Source organism: Pangasianodon hypophthalmus, chromosome 5, assembly GCF_027358585.1.
Source record: "Pangasianodon hypophthalmus isolate fPanHyp1 chromosome 5, fPanHyp1.pri, whole genome shotgun sequence".
Lineage (NCBI taxonomy): Eukaryota > Metazoa > Chordata > Actinopteri > Siluriformes > Pangasiidae > Pangasianodon > Pangasianodon hypophthalmus.
Window position 1 is genome coordinate 5,287,205 of NC_069714.1, and position 22,496 is coordinate 5,309,700.

At 38.9% G+C, this 22,496-nt stretch overlaps 1 protein-coding gene across 1 annotated transcript; it reads right to left on the bottom strand.

Annotated features, from left to right (window-relative positions):
- Positions 1 to 5,239: 5,239 nt before the first annotated feature.
- On the bottom strand, positions 5,240 to 14,702 carry LOC113535278 (rho-related GTP-binding protein RhoE). The gene is made up of 6 exons (XM_026928521.3): positions 14,549 to 14,702; positions 14,311 to 14,465; positions 13,580 to 13,667; positions 8,727 to 8,836; positions 7,212 to 7,346; positions 5,240 to 7,104 (listed from the first exon to the last, which is right to left on the bottom strand). Exons 2-6 carry the CDS (start codon positions 14,446 to 14,448, stop codon positions 6,856 to 6,858), a joined length of 720 nt encoding a protein of 239 aa, XP_026784322.1. The 5' UTR covers positions 14,449 to 14,465; positions 14,549 to 14,702; the 3' UTR covers positions 5,240 to 6,855.
- Positions 14,703 to 22,496: the final 7,794 nt, after the last annotated feature.

A 22,496-nucleotide genomic window follows, 5' to 3' on the forward strand; every position in this document is an offset into this window, starting at 1 on the left:
GTTATTTTTAAGTAAAACAGTATTGTACATTGGGCAGCACAGTGGCAGATTGTTCTCCTCGTGTTCATCTGGGTTCTTCATAGTGTGCAGTGTTGTAAAATAATTCAATATCCCAGAACTTCCTCAAGTTTGACTGACGGGCCACTTTAATTGGTGGCTTATCTTCACCCAAGGTGACTGGGACATCCATCCATCACTCTGAGAAGCAATTTATCTTTATCTAAAAAAAAGGTTCCCACTCTTTGTCATCTGAGCTTGTCAGTATACGTCAATGCAGGAAATGAGGGCCTTTAACACAATATCACAACTGTACAATTTACAAACATATCTTTTAGGTTATATTTGTTAAGGTTAAGAATTGGCTTTAACAGTTGCAGGTTTTCTGCATGATGCATGTAACTTTATTCAAATGCAGCTGTTCTCCGTCTCACTCCTCTGAAATATGAGTATTACTGTATAACACTCTAACAAGCTATAACACTCAAATTCAGGCTTTCTTAAAGTTAATAGGATTCACTAATACCAAATTGTCTGCACTAAGCATAAGTGTTCAAGGCAATGCAACAACTCTGGCTTTGTGAATTCATACACTTGCTGCAATATGTTAAAATGTGAACTAAAAACCATGTTGCCTTTAAGATTTCAACAAATCTGATGTTTTTCCAGACAAGTGTAAAATCATACTGAGGTGTGAAAAGGACAGACATTTGAGTACATCTGCATGAATTGCTGCCCTTTTTTAGATTTGTTCTGTGGTTAGTCAGAACATAAATATAGCTAAAATCAATAGCATTCTGGCTCCCAGGTGGCACAACAGAAAGATGTTTGTGATCTCCGGACAATACAGCAGCCATCCATGGCTGGGAGTCTTAGACAGCAAAATTAACCGTGCTCTTTGGGTAGGAGTGATGGGGAAACCCTCACTCCCCTGTCGATCATGTGACACTATCCAATTGTCGGCATCTATAAACTCATATATGCGGAAGAGGGCAGATAGCTCTTTCTTCAGAGGGGGTTATGCTGCCCTGTGATGCAGCAGTGATGCAGATGGCTAGCACTTGTGTGCCTTCACCCTCTGTGGTTTGTAGCTGTCGTGTGATAGTGGAGATCTGGCTGGTTGGTGAGAACTGGCAAGTGACCAAATTGGGGGGAAAAATTGCAGATCATAGCTATCATATAGAATGATGATTGGTTGAGGTGGGGAGGTGTGTCTTCCTGCATACCCAGAAATGTCATGATGAAACATTGTGAACTTTCTTCTGCAGGTTTAATCAAGGATTTCAGAGTTATTTTGCTTCCCAAAATATATCTGAAAATATTAAGGTCCATTGCACAAAATGTTAATACTTTTTTAATATCACTGCCATTGCTTGAAGCAAAAAATATTATATATTCATAAAATCATATTTATTCATGAATCAATTTGAGGATCTTGAATTTACTGTAATGAAAATCTTTTGGCTGAGTTGAACCCAAATTTAGTTTGCTAAATTAATAATCTGCCTTTTGACATATCTGAGGGCTCTGTAATTAAGTGACTAGTCCCAACATGCATGCCCCAGCAGCACTAAACTCTCAGTGGGATCCATTGAGCTAGAAGGATTTGCCAACTGAGAAATTCAAAATATAATGCTTCATATCTAATATGTAATGCTATGTGTCTCTGTGGAAGTCTATGAGTGAGGCATGTGTATTTATGATGCTGTGTCTCAACAAACCTCTAGATGAATGCTGATTGGTTGAGGCGGAGAGGTGTGTCTGGTTGCATACTTGGACATATTGTAATGAGACGTTGTGCCCTTTCTTCTGCAGGCTTTATCAAGGGTCTTATCTCAAGTGTAAACAATAATATTTTATACAGTGATATTTTCTCTGATCACATCCAGTACTTTTCATCTATAACTTCTGTAAGCTGAGGATGCCACGGAAACCAGAGCATAAAACTCTCTGTTGTTTTTGGCTCTGAGAATTTTTCATTTTCTAGCAGTGTCCAGTAGATTCTGGTTTGGTTCTTGTGATACGTTCCCTTAGTGTACACATTCATATGGTAATTTCCATGCATGACACTGATATGTCCACAGATATGCTGCCACAGTAGTGTAAAAGTCAAAAGGATAATAAACTGCACTCCTGCAGGCTTGATTACACTTAGCATGATGCAGCAATGTTGCTGAATGCCTCAGAAGACTGTAATTGCTATCACTATCAAATGTGGCGGTATTCAAGCTAACTTATTAAGATCTGTGTGGGCATAAGAAGCACTCATATAAAGTAAATACTGGCGCTGTACTGTTCAGAAACAAAACAGTTGCACATACGTATACCACAAGAACTTCATTCTGTTAATCTGTTTATCATGTTCTATTCAAGCGCATGAAAATATTGTAACATATCGTAATATTGTACTACTGTAGCCTGAACAGCTCCACAGCTCTCAGTATTTGTCACACTCAGCCACGTGGCCGTATGAGGTGAAACTGATATTTGTTTCCACATAGGTGAGGTTGAAAATCCTTTAGAACATGAAGATTTTTTTATGGTAACACTTTATATACTGTTTAACAACTCATAGGTAACTATGCAGGAACTAAGCAAGAACTAATGAGTAGTTCTTCATTAACACCTATTTTATTCCTATAAAATACTAAGAACTACTAGTTAATTAGTCAGTATGTTATTAGGAGTTCACTATTAACCATGTAGTAATTAACTGAATCTTAAGCAGTAATTACTATGGTTCTTTATAATAACTACTGATTAATTACTGATCATATCGACATTAATTCCCAATAGCTATGTCTTCTCTTCGTCCTGGAGATTTGCTACCAAATATACCTCAACCTATTCCAACACTTCAGTGTCTAAATATAAATATTTATATGTGTTGGTATAGGTCTCCTCAGAGGAGCACAGGGTTAGAGTGTTGTTTTTATTTAGCCAGTCAAGGTCTTTGATTCAATTAATTATTACATAGTTAATAATGAAGTCCATATCAGTAACATATTTGCTGAGTAATTACCTATGAGTTTTTGAACTGTATTATAAAGTGGTACCTTATTTATAACCTGCATGTACCCAATATCCACTTACTAGCCTCTTCTACCACTTGATATCTACCAATCTGGGTCACAAAAAAGGCTACCATGTGTTCTTCTGACACACTCGAATCCAGCCATCTCATTTTCTCTGTCACCGGACAGCTGAACACGCTCATAGGAAAGCACTAACTTGCCCATTCTGTATACGTGACGTAACAGATGCTGTCATCTGTTGGTTAGTGTCACTTTTCCCACCAAGACAAACAAAGACAAAGACAGTTGTCTCACTTGGGAACTTTGCTTGGTGTTTTTAAAACGTAAAATGACCAATTTGTGGGTAATGTCAACCATTTTCACAGCAGATCATCACTTTTTCATCTAGATAAGTACCTGTAAGATGAACATTGTTTGGAACCACATTGTATATTATGTGAAAGAATCCTTTTTAGGTAACAAATTCCAAAAAGAGACAGTGTCACTTCATAGGAGCAGAGGATTTATTTGCAGCTGAGTAATGGAGACTAAATGTTCAGCATTCTGACAGAAACAATAAGTCAGACTTCCAATAATAAATAAGAAGTATTAGTCTTTGTGAGCCAAGCAAAAAGGAATGGAACAAAAACTTCATGTAATTACGTATAGGTAGTCCATACAAAATTCGCACGGTGATCACAGGACATTTGTGTTCATTACAACATCTACAAATACATTTAACCAAACACCGATGGTCTGATTTGCTGAAATTAAGAATTTTTGGACCAGGCAAAAGATCACTGATTTGTAGACAAACTTAAAGGTGCGTTTCATGCAACTTAAATCAGTTTATAACCATTTATAGTTCCAAGACGAAAAGTTCCCAAAGGTCACTTGTTAATTTTCCCTGAAGCATCTGGGAAATGCAATCAGAAACTGTTTGCCCATTAACCAATCAGATGCCTTGCGATGCGAGACAAGCATATGTTCAATTTTTCGCTTCGCAGTGGTCTGTCTCCTGCTGAGCAGGGAAAACTGGGGGATGGTGATGAGCTGTAGAAAGGCCATCATGGAGAAATGGAGGGGGGCTGGAAATTTTCAGAATAATGGATCAAATTCCACAGGAGCCGTCACGCACCGTGTCACACTTTGTTTATGGAAATCTTTTGGAAGGGAGGCAGTTGGAAGTAGGGGAGTAAGGGAGAGCGATTGTGCAAAGATAAGACTAGAAGCTTTTCTAGTCTGGGTACCCCAACAGAGTCTTCTTCAATAGACCAAATAAAGCCCATTTTATGGAATACGGGTGAAAATTAAGATAAGCCTGGCATTGTGCATATCTTTTATTGCAGCATGCACTGCTAAGCATCACAAAGACACACAATAGACCGTTTAGGCCTGATTATTCAAACATAAAGGTGTGTATATAGAATGAATTTTGCTTTTAGCTTTGCTAGCCTTCCCATATGATGCAGTAGCACAGACTTCAATCAGAGATGTTTAAGAATAGCTCTTGCCAGCTGTGGCTGTAATCCTTCAAGGCTTGCACAGCCATGCACATTCCTCAGACAATGCAAACAAAACATTAGTGAGGCATGAAATTTTCCATCTCGAACATCCGCAGCACTCTGTTCACAGCAAATCGGCCCGCATGTCGGAGTTAATAGAGGCGTTTTATTTCCAGCATGACTTTAAAAGCCCCACTGTGTGTCTGATGACCCTAATTTAAATCATCTGTCAGATCCCAGAGTCTTCAATCACACTGAAAATATAATTCCTTTTTTCCCTTGCGTTTACAAAATTCAGAACATGGATTTGAGAAGCTATTCGTATCCATTACTCGCAGATGAGTGTAAGATGGATTCCGTTTTACTGTGGAAATGGCAAAGCGTGAAATGACTTTCGTTTAAGTGCAGATTACGTTGACAAAATGCAGTCATATAAAATCTGTGTTAGATTAATTGAAAATGATGTCTGTGTAGATGTGGGATTTAGACAGTTCAGTGTATTTTTGCACTTGGGATTGCAGAGCACTCCAACTATATTAGAGGAAATGCATCTTAACAGATGTGCATCTTTTAAATAATATATCAGTTATTATTGTTGCCAATATGAACAATAACTAAAATCTGTTTAGTTTCGAATTACTGCTTATTTATCCAACCGTATTTATTGCCCTCCCCCCACCCACCCCACCCACCCAAAAAAAAACTTGCACACACAGCTTTGTACTGTACACTGCATTTTATTTTCAAAAAAAAAAAAAAAACTTAATAAATATTGCAGAAACTTATCATACAGACATACAAATTGATTCCAACATTCAAAATTAAAAAAGCTGACACGCTACAGCTAACACTGGATATTGTAAATCATGGCATAAACCTGCAAGCTGAATAAAAATGTCTAGGAGAACTGTGAGGCACCTATCTGAAAGCAGTGTAACAAAGACCAGCATCTTCACAAATTAAGGAAATTATGACAGTTATTTAAGGTAGTGACCAGTACATTGGGAAATAATGCCATTTCCAGGTTGTGTTCCAATTTGATGCTGGGTCTACTGGTGCTTGAGGCTGCATGAGCATTGCTTTTAATGTGGACTAAAGATGAATATTCCATTCCCCTGGCATTACAGAGAAATTTTTTACCTCAGTGGACTCAGGGAATGTAAAAAAAACAAAAAAAAAACAAGGACAAGTCTAGTAGGTTTCTTCAAAGAGGATATACAGATTTCTCCAGGCCACCAGATTTTCAAATTGGCAAAATGGGCCAAAGTCAGCATATTGCATAGCTGAGTTGATTCTCTTACATGAAATTCCAAATGCTGATGGATTAGGCAGAGGTATTAAAAGGCTCTCAAGCAATACTGAAACCCAGGCCATGAAAAGCTTGAGTACACCAACATACAAACATATGGAGGCACTGGAGTTGGACACAGTACTAATGTTGGTTCTACAAGACCCAGTCACTCATGGAGATATGCTCGTCAAGCCAAGCCAAAACTACCACCAACAATATATCAAACACTTAAGACTGCACATAAAGCATAACAGTCTAAACAGGAAACCCTGGCACTATGACACACAAGCTTGACCTTGACACTTCTTTGGCTTTTTCTAAAAAGAAAGAAGAGAAACACAAGCACTAATGTCTGAGGTTAGCATCACCACAAAGATACAACTGTTGGAAAGCTCAGGCCGTCCCCTGATTTTTCCAGACCTACAAGTAACGAGAATTTGACAGACACACATCCAATTCTCATCTGAACAAATCATCAAGGCAAGAAGATGGAAAAAACAGAAAGACAACCGAAAAAAGCCAGGTTTATCCACAGTGTTTGTCACATCATTTTCTCTGTTAAGTGCCTTGTTTTTGTCTTCTGTGGGAAAATTCCACAGCAGCTCATTAGCTGCACAAATGTGGCTTTCCTTCAGACATTTTCATTCCTTTTTTTAAGTACAAAAAAAAATGCAACACAATCAGCATCCATCATAAAGTTCCTTGACCTGTATTTCAAATATGTCCCAAAAATCATATCCTATCATGTCAAACATACTCTTCAGCAACTCTCCATGTAGATTATTCAGAACCTCCTTCCAAAACTCCAAGAACTGGAATTCTTTTGTGTTAGCATGGATGTCTTTCCAACACCTGGCTCTTTTCTTCTGTGGCACTATTCATTTTTGGTTAGCTTATTTCAGGTGGGGCAGAATGGACAGACACAGAAGGACATAAAGTGCAAAGCCATTGTTCTGCATCCCTCACTGCTTCATTTGAGTAGTTGTACCGCTATCTTGTGCCTTCTGTTTGCCCTTGCCTTGACAACCATCAATGTTCTCCAGATCCTTCACATAACTGTGCAGCTCTTGGCCTTATCTTTACGCATGTCCGAGGTTACTGACTCCAGATAGGGTCTACTGGGCATGTGTGAGGTCCTCTTGGTGGCTCTGGAGGACTTCTGGCGTTTCACGTTCTTGTTGTTCTTGTTGACACAGGCTAAGGTGGCAACATGGAATATGTCCCTCACGCTGTTCTCCGACTGCAGCGCAGAACACTCAATGTAGGGAGCCGAGATTTGCTTGGCCATGTTTGATCCCTGCATGATAATATAAGAGAGCTTAAATTGCTGGTAGTCATTCTTCTCTGAGTTCTTACTATAGTCTTAGAACAAATGATTGAGATGAATATTTAAGAACTACTCACCTGATCATATGATACGGGTGTTTGCCTGTGATTTGAAAGTTCCACCAAGGTGCTGAGATCTGTGCGCAGGTCCGACTTGCATCCCACTAACAGCATCTTGGTATTGGGGCAAAATTCTTGGATCTCTCCTTTCCACTAGAAAAAAAACACGATTATTTAAAATCATTCTTAAGCAGAATGATGTAATGAATAGAGAGGTAGCCATAGTTATATGACAAAACCATAAATGTCCTGAACATTCTTGGGCACAAAACTACTGGTCAGGTTTCTATTTCAGTGGGTCAAAATTAAATCCCAAATATACAAAAACTCTAATCTTGTTGTTAACCCATATGGAAAACCTTGAGTACAAAAACAGAATGAATGTATATGATTTAACCACTTAAATGTAATGCCTTCTATAGCAGTCAATGTGCTGTATCATGTAGTGCATCTCTGCTCTATTAGATTCTGCCACCATGTTTTCTGCCATTTTATACCACAGCACTGTGAAATTCTCAGCTCTGATTGGTCAGAAGGGGTTGATTAATTTTCTATCACAGCAGCTCTGACAGAAGGTTAGACCGTAATTCAAGTGATCTCATTCTAATACACTGTCGTTTCTATAGTAATAACTCATTCACAGGGTTTTAAAAGCGAACAACCTTCCTAATTTATCTCGAATAGTAAATGGGTTATAAACAGTTTTTAACCAAGACAAATGCATAATCATTGATATGATAAAGTTAGGAGACGGTTATGTATCATTTATGGAAGGAGCCTCCATTGTTAGTGCTTTGTAACAGTCTGTAAGTTTTCCTCCACTGAAAAAGCCTTCAGAATAGAGGACTTCGTAACATGACAAGCTGTGTGTTTTTTTTTTTTTTGTTTTTTTTTGTCTTATTAACTTCGAGAGAAAACAAGAGAAGCTGGTGAGGAAACAACTGTTTGGAAGTTTAACAGGAACTACCTTTTTTCATGGATGTTTCACTACATTAAATGTAGCTATAAATGGTTAAAAAGCAAAAGGTGTCGTTTGTTAATAAATTTAAAAAAAAAGGGACTCAGTGGCAAATTGCTTAGTTTAAGAGGAATGAAGCATTTAGGGACATGCTGCAAATAATCATCTTTGCATTAGGCTATGTCACTGCATGCTCGTGTTTTATTTCTTATGTGTAGCACACGGAGAGGTGTCAGTGACAACACAGGTCATAGGTCACAGGGCACGCGACCTCACAAAGACTCCATATCTCTCATACCAAAACGTACAAACACGTCTTCATTAACCCATCATTCTTTGTCCTCAAGTGAGCAAGCAGGAATCAAAGCAAAGCAGCCAGACCTCCCACACATTCTCTTTATGCTTTGTATGACCTTTTATTTGACCCTCTGAAGTCTAGACTCTGCCATAAACCACTTGACCCAGTAAAATAAAAACAATCCAGATGACAGGCTGCGTGAACACGCCTTTCAACATCAGTTCCTGCTTCACAGGAATGGAGGAAACCACAAATTAAAGCTGTATTCATTACAGACCTTCTTTAGCACGCTGTCCAGGGTTTCTGGTCTGCTGATGTCAAAACAGATGAGGACTGCATCCGAGTCAGGGTAGGACAGTGGGCGCACGTTGTCGTAGTATGGTGACCCTGTAAAAACAAAGGTTAAACACACAGCTTAATTAATGCTATGCTTTACAGGCCAGTCCTTTTCACAGTGATATCTATTGTCATTTATGCATTGACATTTGCAACAGAATTGATTTCTTTAGCCTTCTTCAGGACATGCCTTTAAAGTTACTGAGAATTAACTATTAACTATTTCACATCTCATATTCCTACTCGCAGAAAGACATTCTCATGGTTCAGTCAAGGATCCAACCAGAGTAAACCTTATGAAATGTAGGTTGTTTTAGACTTTGTTGTGAGAAAATACAGCAATACGACTGGGAACACCAGATCTTTCTTATTTTGTGGTAAGCCGTTTGACGTTATTGGGGTTTACCACATAACAGTGAAGATGTCCAGACATGGATTTTTAGCAACAATTTATGTAGCCAAGTGGCCATATAGGATTCCTCTAGGTTGAGTTCTGGAGAGGTTTTTTTTTTCCCCAGTGCAAAATGAACAATTTTTTGAGTTTAGCAAATTTGGGTCATCATGACAAGGCTCTTTAAGGAGGAAATGATGTGGAGTAGGCTTAACCCTTAATCAGTAATGTTACTTTTTAACTCCATTGGATTTAAGTAACACATATAAAAATAAAATAAAATAAAATAGATATGTTGAGTAATTTGTTTTTTGAACATTGCCCTATTAAAATATATTTTTTAAAAAAAAAGTCAAAATACTAATTTTTAAATGTTTTAATTAACGAAGAAAGTGAACCATAATTATGAGTTTCTGTTTTCCTCCCTTTTTATAACATGCCATACATATGTTGCAGTTTGTTTGTTTGTTTATTTATTTATTTGCAATTAAAGTTCACCCTATCAAGTGAACTGCAACTAAGTATCAGTCCTTAATCCTAAGACCCTCAAGAGTAACAATAAATATGTATTTTCCTTGCATTTTTAAAAATGAAGGAGCAGCCAAAGTAAATTCCAATGACTTTAACAAAGAAACGGATAGATACACGCAAACAAATACATAACGAAGAGATGAGAAACAAACAACTGTATTCTTATTTGTCAAAAAAAGGGCAGCTCTGTTTCGGCACATAAGGAATAGCAATCAAAACAAGGGCACAAAATGTCATTTCCATAATGTGTTGCTTTTCAGGCTCATAAATTCAAACCACTGACATGCAAAGAACACCACTGTCACCGTTCAATTTCCTGAGACAGTCCACAAATTCTCCAGTCTCGGAAGCGCCTGCACTTCGTGGTTTTCTAGGTCACAATTAAGACTGGCAAGAGACTCTGTTTGCCTGATGTCTGGAAACTCAGGGTCTGAAAGTAGGAATGATGTTCCAGTGCCAGGAATCTGAGGAATTTGGTTTTTTTATCCACTTAGATGGAAGAGACTTTGTTGACCCCAAACAGTGAAACAAAGAAAGGAGTCGTGTCCTCCTGCCCTTGCACATCACACAAACAAACGTTCCTTTAAGAGCAAGAAGGCGTTTGGGTGCTTAATCACTTCTGTCAGAAACGTTAAGTTATACAAACTCTGCACTCGAGGTACAATGCGCAACATATACGGCTCTGAAAAGCAACTTGAGTTTCACCAGATCATGCAGAAATGCTTCATTTTCTAAGATCTTCCCACCATGCATATTCAAGTATGTGGTAATATTCAGGAAACAAAACCCTCTGAGAAATTTCTGTCATTTTGCTGTTATTTTGCTTCACTAAAGCCTTGATGAAAAATACCTTGGGAAAAATAACTTATATGAGTACCTTGTATTTTTTTTTTCTATAATTCAGCCAGTCTAATGTATTCATAATGCAAGCCAATGTATCCAACAACAACGGATATGTTTGTCTTGGCTCAGACACCAAGTGGAAACAATACGTAGCTGACTTTTTTTTAAACTAAGGCCAAGGGGATCCTCCCCTTGAATCTTTTTATGCTACATCAGCTGCTTTCCTAAGTCTACTCTGTAGACAAAAACAAGATGGCTGTCACCTAAAGCTATCTATTGGTGTGTAAACAAAGTGAGCCAAATGTGTTGTAAACACCGGACCACCCACAACTACCTCAAGAACAGATCTGTTTTCTTTCTCAAATGGAAACAATGGCTTCTGGAGAGCGTATGTAACGTTTCAACCTAGAGTGTCATTCCACAACCACTTCATGTCTCCACAACAAACACAGAACACATTCCCTCGTTGCTTTCCTGTGGTCAAGTCAAGGCACATCATGACCTTACGTGATTGAAATCACGCCTATCCTGCTCAAGGGAGGAATCCCTGGAACCCTATCCAACTCCACCCCCATTCCTCTAACCCACAATGCAGTGTCGTCTTTCACTGTGGCTTTCTCAACAATATCCATTCAAGACGTTTGGCGCACTCCAGCAGAGTCCCTCAACAAAGTGGGTTAAGTAATAGGAATGTCATTGGAATAGGAAACCCCTCAGGAGAGTGCTCAAAGCTTTGAAAAGAAAATACCAGGGGATGTGAATAGCACTAAAATTAGCCAGCAGCTTGCCCTTTGTTCCAACCTACTTTCAAACTGGTGGATCCTAATTACCGTTTCCAATCTTTCTCCACATACCGCCTTATTAACACCAGTACACGGGGCACTTTCTCTTTTAGAACTCTGAAGCAAAGATTTTTTTACATAGGTCTCAAAAGGTTTCAACATGGACTTATAACTCTTCTTTGTAATAAAAAAAGAAAAAACCTTCAACTTATGTGAATGATTCTAATTGAATGATTGACTGTGAATGATCTAAAGGAACAAGTTCATGTCTCAATACACTTTCAGAGCTTTTTCTTATGGACACCTATATAATAAATCGGTGGAGTTTATTCATTTTAAGAAGGGTGCGAGGTTGTGGTTATGTGACAGGCACTTTTAAGGGGAGTGTTTTACCAATTTGGGGCTGTTCAATCCCGAAATCTCGCTACCTTAGACTGATTAAGAACATTATTTTGTCTTTATGGACTGTCAGGCCTTCCCATTTGGTGATGACCCAGTGGCTTTCCATCACCATTGGCATGATTGACAAGCAACCTCGGCTCAAACATGTATGGCAAAAACTTAAGGCATCTCATCGTCTAGGACGTATCCTCTTTAAAGTCAGCAGTCATGGGTGAAGGTGGCGGTGAGAAATCCTCCAAAAAAGTCTCTTGCTAAAATCCTTGCTTTTCTCCATATTTAGCTAGTTCACTAAGCTACTGTCCAGTTTGTTTAGATCGAACACTGTTGGTTCTTCTGTGAATCAGTCAAGCGTGTCACCCTGTCACCCTGACTTCCTGTTTCAAAAGGAAATACGTCAACATACGGAAACAAATCATGGCTCTCAGGCTGTTTCATGGGGACTTTAAAGAGCCCTCATGTTCTCGGTCACAGTAGTGGCTCCACAGGAAACATCCCAACAGACAGATAAGACATCCTGTATCACTCTGTGAGTAATTCTTGCTTATCCTCTACAAATGGGGCACAGAATGCTAAATGGGCCATTGTTAAGACTCAGTAGCTACACTATTGTTATGACTATGAGTAGCTATTCATATTCAGATGCATGGTGGTGTTAAACCAGGTGCTGGTACAGTGACTTCACCCCAACAAATTTCCATCAACTGGCCTGTTTATCCTAAAGTGATGCCCATTTAAGATTTCCTTGGTTTGAGACTGACATGACCTGTGTATATTTCTACTGTGTACACACCATCTATGCTTGTGGCCACTATTCACTTGGCTGCCCCCAGTGTTACCGAAATCAGCTGGGAAATGAGAAGAGGGTCAAGCCCAGGCAGAGTTCTCATGGCCCCTCCTCCAGCCTATAATGGCAGATTTTAGTAGACAGCTGGCGGAGTCAGTCTACAGAGGGAGATCTGCTCTGGAGTGTGATCACCCCCAGATTTCAACCTCCAATCCGTGTGTCATTAACTGTAGCTAATTGCATGATCTATAGGCAGTACAGCCGCAACTCAAACAGTCGGTGGAGTCTCTGAGACCGCAGGCTGGCGGATTTATACACAACCCTTCACATACCTAAGCCAAACAATAAGACATGTGAGTTATGGCTTTGTCTGAATGCAAGATCCAGAGCTGTGCATTGTCTCTATTGAAAAGCCAAATTGGTTACACATCTTGTGCTAGTATATAAGCTGTGTTCATGTGATTCCAACTACGGATTCTGTGCTTGGAGAGGTGGAGATGCTCCCTGCCCTGACGAATTACCTCCATCCTACTCTGTATCACGTGCATTCAGGAGAGCAGTGTCTCAACGTGCCTTTGCTCGAATGAGCTCAGTTTTTCAGGCTAGTTCAGTATCTCGAATGACCCTGAAGAATTCACATTTCACACCTAGCAAGCAAGGTTCTGTTCGTTCATTACGCAAAACCTTCCCCCTTTTTATTTCAGTGAACGGTCACTACATACTACACAGAAAAATGTATTAAGTTAATAACCACAGTGTTGAATTCTGCCTAATTGCTGGAATTCTTTAAGTGCTAATTTTATATTGTTTATTTTAACACTTATGGGTTTAATTCCACACATAGTAATCTTATAGTCCTAACATCTCCTGAGCTCAGACCTTGAAACTCAGCAGTAAGTGCGAATGTAAAGGAGTTCAATGACACATACTGAGAGCTTCTGAAAACATTATGTACAAAAGTCAGAGAGTGATAATCAAAGGACAGAATTTTTTTTCATCTGGCATGGAAACCTGACTATTATTTCAGGGCAGAAAGCAAATGCAAAAGATCGCATTCTTACCTGACGTGTCCCACAAGCTGAGCTCAATCCTTTGGGAATCGATCTCAAAGCTGGCTGTGTAGTTCTCAAATACTGTCGGCACGTAGTTCTACGTGGGAATAAACAATTACAAATACATTTATAAATAAAGGCTTATGTTAATTACGATGTATTAAAATAACATAAAATTTTTTACTTTTTATCATAAAAAAGTGTGAAGTACATTTCTACAGGGGAAAATAGTTAAATTGGTGAATGCTTTTTTTCTTTCTTTCACAAAAGGTTCCAAATAAAACCGTTACAAAAAAGGATCCATTAACCAACCACTTTTTTTCTAAAAGTGTACACTCTCAGAACTTAAGATTACAGACTATACTTTCCTTGTAGCTGGAGTGGTACAATGAATAGTGCATGTACCTTTGTATCTTTAATACCAAGGAAAGTGCATGTGATATAACTAGCCTTTAACTAGCTTCTTGGGTAGTGGTTCTTAAGGACCAATTATTCTGTACCTTAGATTATGCTATATTTAAAAGTATTAACATAAAGGTACAAAAACATGTCCCCTTGATGGAACCACATCACAAGAAAAAGTAGTGTTTGCTATCTTTTATTTCTGAGAGTGTACTGTGACAAGGACGAATGGGACAACTTTGTCTCCACAGCTTCCACTCCACTCTAACACCTTTCTAAAATGCAGAACCACAATGCAGAAGAAGGGAGCTAAAAATAATCATGCGGAAGATCATTACCTCTGGAAAGCAGTCTTTGGCGAAGACATGGAGCAGTGCGGTTTTGCCACACTGACTGTCCCCAATCACGACTATCTTACACTTCACACTCTGACTGGCGTCCATTCCAGACATCAGGCTCGAGTTACTGTCCTTCATGGATCTAAGCAATAGTCCTAAAAGATATCGAGGTCAGAATGAACTCCAGAGAAAAGAGCAGCATCCCCCAATCACTTGATCCTGTGTTTAAAAGCCTCACTTGCTCAGCATTACTCCTGTGCTGCAGCCTGTTCAGCTCTCCTCATGCCATGTGAAAGCAATGAGCAGCCGCTTGCCTTCCTAATGTGTGCTCACACACACACACACACACACACGCACACACACACACAGCCGGCCCCCTTTTTCTCCCTTTCACTACCGCAAATTGCCTGTTTATACACAAGCACAGAAAGAGCGCCCTCGATTGCCAACAATCATTTCCAGCACCCTTTTTATGGGAACCTGAGTGCTTGAAAAGAAACTGATGAGGAAAATTACCTTCTTTTGTAATCTCTAGCAAAGAGGGTAATTTTAGTGTGCCTGTCTGGCCATAGCTTCAGGAATTTCCTTGGAAATAAATTTCAGGGAAAGCAAGAAGGGAAAATCCGAAATAAAAACGAAGCATGTTTTCATATGATGCATTATAACAAAATAGCAGCATCACTTCTAAACCATTTCTTTCCAAAATTCATTCATCCATCTTCAGGAAGAACTTTATCCTGATCAGGGTTGCGGTGGATCCAGAACCAATCCTGGGAACACTGGATGCACCCCGGATGGGAAGCCAGTCCATCATAGGGCACCATACACACACATTCATACACTCGTTTATGCCTCGGGCAATTTACTGTAGCCAAAGGTACAGTACATGGTATTGCTGATTCATCAGTGATAATCATATTTTTTAGCACCATGTGTCTCAAAATAATGTTGTAGTATACAGAAATTCTGAAACTACTCATGGGTTTATTACACAGTAATGAACTAAAGCTGTTGCTATACACCCTAAATGTGTCTCTCACTGGGCATCATACACACACACACACATAAACTCATACTTTCACACACTCATACACACCTAGGGGCAATTCAGATTTGCCAGTCCACATACTGTCATTTTTTAGGAGGTGGGAGGAAACCCACACGGACACAGTGAGAACAGGCAAAATTCCACACTTACAGTAACCCGAGCTCAGACAAACCCTGGAGCTGTGAGGCGGCATCTCTACCCACTGCATCACCTTTCCACCATAAGCATTTATCTTTATCTAATTTACAAAAAAGCCTTATGCATCCTCAGCCATGGCCTCATCACAGAGTGCTGGATTACTTTTATTAGGTTTACTACTTTTCCAATGTTTATCCAGAGAGAGATTACTATTCGCTAAATCAGTTTAGCTTCCTAAATGTTTAATCAATTATGCAGACTAAATATTGTGATGCTACTTGGTATTGCAGACTCATCAGAACTTGCTGGTTCAAAATTTTCTCCAAAAATGAATTATGTAGAATATTACAGAAATTCCAAAACTTCTCATGGGAGCAAGTAGCATAATGTACTCCCAATGACACTATTCTGATATTCCAAAAGTGAAGTAACCAGGAAGCTCCACTAGCTGGTTGATATGAACATTATACTATCTTCAGTCAGAATTTTCCACAAAATCTCGGACTGCCTAGCTGATGTCTTGCACCCAGGGTTCCGTGAATAAGCTCCGGATCCACCACCACCCAGATCAGGATAAATCAGTTACTGAAGATGGATGGATGAACATAAATTGAATGCTTTGTTTCCAGCTATGAAGGAAGTAGGCCTCCGTCACCACCTAAATCCCAATTAAACCTTTGCTTATCAACCCACATACTGTAGCTACACTGATCTTGACATTTATTTGAATGACAGTGACAGTAGGACGAGACAAGTTCATTAGCTTTGCCTTGTGGCTCTTCTACATAGGGGGTCACATAATGAGAGAGTGGCTCACTGCCTGGCATCAGTAAGTTCAGTTCAGTTACAGCCTTAGCTGTTACGTACTTACTGCCATTGTCTCTCCACTACAGTACAAAACCTGCCATTAACACTGCCTACTGATTTTAATGATGAAGCAGCGGTCACCTGGAACGCCGAGCACAAGATAATTAATGTCTGTGCCCTAACCCGATCAAAGGCTCCCAGACCCACAACTTAATAACGGACACAGAAGAAGAACAAGGAATTGATTTGCCAGCAAAACATCTCATGGATCACATTGATTTGTTTTGCTTGAATGGTGGCTCTACTCAATAATGGTTAGCAGAACAGCCAAATAGAGTAACAGGATAACAGACCCTTGAAGTGGTACCCATCCCCCTAAAGCAGTTCAAAATGCTGTCTGATTGCTCCGCTGTCCTTCTTCAGGACAAAACCACCATCTCAGATGTTGCTTCCCTTTGTGTCTAGTTTTGAAGAATTTTTCAAAAGAAACAAAATAAAGGTTATGGAAAATTTTTGAGAATATTTGTTGCGCTTAAAAATAAAAATATAAACCATGAAAATAGACTAATAAATATTGCGTAATAACAGGATATTCTTCATTTAAATTTCTAGAAATACCTACTATAGATTGTAATCCCATGTACATTATATTTCTTTTGAACAGAATGTGTGCCTTATTGTTAACAGTACAAGTTTTCACAAATGGAGTAGGGGATGTCCTAAGTCTTGTTTAAAATCACGTCAGTGAGATGTAAATTCTAAATTATATTATATACTGATGAATAAACTCTATGTACAATGCCAAATGTAGAACATATTTGTCCTGTCAAACTTTAAGGAGTCCCCAAAGCACCAATGACGGTGTAACAAGACACACACACACACACACACACACACACACACGTGCACACCAAGATGTCCTTCCTGCCAATGAGAGCAGATGGACATTTGAATGAAAGATGGAAGCTGCACAAAAGAAGGGAAGAAAAGCCAGATGGGGTTGAAAAAGGAGTAAAGAATGGTCTAGTTAAGAAACAGATGAAGGCAGGTGGGAAAATGGCATCAATGGAATATGAATCAGCATTTATTATTTTTAAGGACCAGTCATTCCCTAAGTGACCCGGCAGACTAACACAGACTCTCCGTTATGTTGAAATATTTCACAGAGGAACATCACACCGTCCCATGGAATGCCTCAGCCTGGCTAAATATGGAGGTAGAGGGAGATTATGACGCGAGACTCTGGCAGATGTAACTAGGGAGTTGTAGGACTTTGTCCCTGGCATGATGTCTCTGTGGATTCCAGCAGCTATTCGTCATCTGTAAGGAGAAATATCCCTGAAATCCCATCCTCTGACTCACTTTTCCTGGAAAGCACCACCACTCCGAGAATTCTACATCTGTACGCCATTATTCATAGAGAAGAATTTATTGTGAATATTTTCAAATGTAAGATATCACAATATGCAAGTGCAAATTGTATATAAAATGTTAGTGTTAGAGTAAATCTACATCGTGATCTTGCCAGAGAGAGAACATGGAGTAGTTTGGCAGTGTTCAAGCAGTTTGCCATGCTTCACAGATGGGAATTTCCTGTGCCCAGGGATGTAACTATGGCGACAGTCTGTTTTTGTTTTGGCCTTAAAAAGAAGAAGACAAAAAAAATTTTAAACCCCACAAGTTGCTCAGAATGCCTTAGAGGCTTTACATAGTTTTTGAACCAGCCGCCACCTTGGATAAAAGCAGAACGAATACTGTTTTGAACGTTTTAAAATACAAGCAAGACTAAGAGCTCTCCGCTCCCTGAAGACCCACCCAGACAATAACTGACATTGCTCCAAGCAGAAAACACCTCCACAATAAGAAAAAAAAAAACAAAAAACATGTGCACTAAACCAAACCATTGCTATCAACTACTGAGTATTTTGACATCATTTGGATGAATGTACATTTCTCTTGAAGGTATTGATGTGTGTGTCTCAAATGTAAGTAATTTCGGATTATGAAAATTTCATGAGTTTCAGCAAAAATCAATGTGATACAAGACTACCGACAGATCAACTCTGAAATTCAAAAGGATTATTGTTCTGCCAATTTTAAGAGAACAATCATTTTAATTCTGAGTATTCAGGTCTTTTAAAGTGGTTGAAAGAAACCCTGTCAATATTCGCAGACGTGAGTGTGGAGAGAATTTTCTCCCAAATGTTTTTGAACAAAGAATTTCTGGACTGGATTTGCTGAAGATCAACCATACCATAAACAAGTTTAAACACTGAAACTTTGTTAAGACGAAGTGGGCGAGCCAGATGGATGGATGGAATAATGGCTGCCCACTCAGTGTTCTGTATAACACCTGGGATCCCAAGTACACAACTGGTGATGATTTCCTTTAGCCACTTGCTCCCAGGACTGAGTGACAGACTGGACTGTTGCACTACAATGAACGTACATCAGTCTCATGAGTGTTATGAAATGAATTTTGTTATTATTTTCTTAGCTTTTTGGGGGGAGTAACTATCTAATCCAAGGGTGTCCAGTCTTATCAGGAAATGGCTGGTGTGGGTGCAGGCAGGTTTTCATTCCAACCAAGCAGAAGCCACACCTGAGTCTATTGAAAGCCAAGATCAACTGATTAAACAAGTAGAATCAGATGTGGCTCCTGCTTGATTGGAATGAAAACCTGCACCCACACTGGGCCTTTGTGGATGAGATTGGACACCTCTGATCTAAACAATGGTGCAAACAATGTATAACCTTTTATGTATAAATATATGTATAATTTTTTTTTATCCATATACATGGATGTGACTCAGCAATTCAGCAGAAGTTCTTAAAACCACTCTTCCAGGAAGTTGCACCAGAGTGTGATAGAACTTTAGTGGGAAATAGATCAGGCCCATTTTCCCTCCATGCAATGGCTCAAACAACATTTTGTCTTGTAATCTGATTACACCACCTGAATTCCCCAGCTTCCTTCAAACAACGTTAGCATCATCCTGAGGCACTTGATGGATCACCGGAGAAGCGTTAGATTAAGCACAGTGTAGAACTACTGTTCTGCAAAACTGCAGTAACTGCCAATTGTTCCTGTTGCACTGATTTACTGAAACCAAACATTATTACTGAACTACTTATTTAAGCAATAGGAGACAAGAAGGAGTTTATCATGAATAATGACCTTGAGTGTTCTGTTGCTTTTATACAATAGTTTACAATGTGAAGAAATGTATAATATCGACAGTTTCTTCTGCTACATACGAAGAAGTTCCCTCACAACTGTCTTTGTTGCTATGCAACAAAATCACAATATTGCTATTTGGCAAATAGATTGATCTTTTGTTAGCCTGTAAACTAGCGGCTAGTCTGGAAGCTTCACTAGCTGGCTCCAGTTTGGGGGAAAAATTATAAAAGGTTATATTCTGTGAACACTGCATCACTTCATTCAGTCTTTGGAGTAAAATTGACACATAGTATCAGAGAGAAATTTCTCCAACACACTGATGATTTGGTATTCCTTTTGTCCGTCATCTACCAGCAGGAATAATTTAATGTTTAATACCACAGAAGGTGTTAAATGACAAAACTTTTTTTGACCTCAATCGTTGCTGTAGTTTCCTCTTCACGGTACAAAATATTAACTGTAGGTTATAACAGTACTCAATGCTAACAGCTACAGTCTACTACTACTACTACTACTAATACTAATAATGATGATAATAATAATAATAATAATAATAATAGTAATAATAAAGGTATGCCATATGTTATCATTCTTAATAAATCCACTTTTCAATTTCTGTATTTTTATAGCCATGGTTCTTAAAGTTGGATCCCCAGGGATCCATGAAGCATAGCCGGGGGTTCCTTGATATATTTTTTAATTTAAATGTTGCAGTTATTATTGACATTATAGTTATTAACATATATAAATTACCACCATATAACTTATATAACTTAAATAAATTTAATCCAAACCTCAATAATAGCTCAAAAACAAATAGATGTTTAGTTAATGTAATCGAAAATATTTTTTAATGTAATGACTATGAAAAGTTAAGAAAGAAAAAGTATAATAAGTAAATAATAATGTACTGTATATGTACTGAGAAGGTTTGCGGAATTTTATTTTATTTAATTTTCTTAACAGTTAAAGGGGTCGATGGACACAAAATGTTTGAGATTGTTGTTACATAGCAGCCTGTGTACAGCAGAATGATACAGATTTAGTGGAGGGGAAGAACAAATCTGTATCTTTCCGTGCTAAACAAGAGAACATGTTCTATGGAGGGCACGACTGTGTTATATTTCTCTTAGCATCCTCTTTACTTGACAGTCAGTTTAGAAATGATCTCACTCTCAGCCAGCTGCCTGCAGTGTATATTTAGCATAGCGACGGATTACCGAGCTGTGTTCCTTCTCCCTGAAAACAATGAGCGTCACCCGTGTTTGTTTGAAGGTCACATATGTTGTGAGGCAACAGAACCATAGATGACGCCTGTTGTATGAAGGCTGCCTTAAAACACAGGAAAGAAATAAAGGCTTACGTGTGTCGAAGTGGCAGGAGAGAAATAATTACAGTTTAATCTATTTGTGGAAAAGGAAAGGAGTAGAGCTGCAAAGCTCAGAGCTATGTTAGATGGAAATAGAGTCCCTACACTCTGGTACGTGGGCCTGTAAATGCCACAGGCTCATTATAATGCTGGGAAAACTTCACCTCGAGGCTGTGATCTGGAAAGCGTGTCAATGGGAATGACATTTATTGCACAAGTGAAAATGATGTACATGTTGATTGCTAGAAAAGCATTGCTCTGAGTTTGTGTGGTCAGTGGGGTCCAGCAGAATCTTTTTTTTTAAAAAGGTTTGTGCAGGTTTAGACAAGGATTCAACCGTAGTTTCCATCAGCACACACCTGTCATACTGTTATTTGAGACACAGATGGTGTGACCACATAATGTATGTGAATGTGAAATCACTATGCCAAGTCCTGGGATGTTAGATCATACATTCCCAGAATGGCAGCGTGTATGAGTCATGTGGCATCAAGTCTGATTTCAGGATTCATCAGAAATAGTTCACATAGACAGACCTGTCAATATGGAAGCAAAATGTTAATTTACTTTATTAATATAAATAGATAGATTGATGGAATTGCTGAGGAATGTTGAAGTAAATATGGACGATTTGATTAAATGAGATTATTATTATGATGTTTTATCATACGAGCTGGTAAGCGTGAACAAATTCTATATAAATATTTAAATGACGGGAAAGGTTAAATCTCTGGCACGGCTGAAATATTTGGCACTATTACTGGAAGACAACCAACCATTTGTCCCCCAGAAATCTGTCAAGGAACAAGATTCTGTCCATGTAATTACTAACAATCACCAACCAACATGCCATTTTCAGAAGGCCAAACACGAAGTCATACTATTTTTCTCCATCCATCTGGTGCCAAAGGTGGTGGATGAGTTGTGATTTCCTCCTCCTCCTGCTAGCTGTACGATAATCACATGCATTCTGATGCGGTCTGTTCGCACAGGGCTACAATTACCCCCTGCCTCTAGACAGCACTTAGAGCTGACAGCACGAGCACACCAAATGGCCGCCGCAGCCACAGCAATGCATTACACACTCTGCACTGTTAAGTCAAAATAATGGGAGCATTTACTGGGTTGTTATGTCTGGAAGTCATACATAATTTTTTTTTTTTGTTCAAAAATGTTAACTGCTGCTAACTAAAAGTGGAACAATGGAGAAAAAATGTATGTGGCAAAGGCTTAGGTTTAACCTTTTCACACGACTTTTTAAAAAGAAAGGCGCATTATTATATTATCTTGGGGGTACATTGTTTTGTTGTCTTGGTCATGGTCTCCATAGTGGAATACAAAGTCAAACAAATATTTCATTGGCACTCCACTGGATTACCCAAAAGGGCAAAAATGAGACAGATCTGCATGTTACATCGCTTGACCATTCCCTTGATGCATTCCATTTCTTTCCAAAGCCATTTGGGCAACGATCCAACTAATCTACATTTGCTGCTGAGCTCTTGGCCCAGTGTTGTCCAAAGAAAACTTTGATTATTCAGAGACCTTTTTTTTATATAGCGTGTAGTAGTTTGCCTATGCCTTTTAAAATAGTGGAGATAGAAATGTCAGCACTGCCAGCAAGAATTGGCTATGACAGTTCC

Bases quoted from the DNA above. Each gene is read 5' to 3' on its own strand.
- LOC113535278 (XM_026928521.3), bottom strand. From the start codon at position 14,448: ATGAAGGACAGTAACTCGAGCCTGATGTCTGGAATGGACGCCAGTCAG. The intron at 8,837-13,579 runs GTAAGAATGCGA...TTGTTTTTACAG, and splicing joins CAGCTTGTGGGACACGTCAG to GGTCACCATACTACGACAAC. The intron at 7,347-8,726 runs GTCTGTAATGAA...TTTTTTTTCTAG, and splicing joins TGGACAGCGTGCTAAAGAAG to TGGAAAGGAGAGATCCAAGA.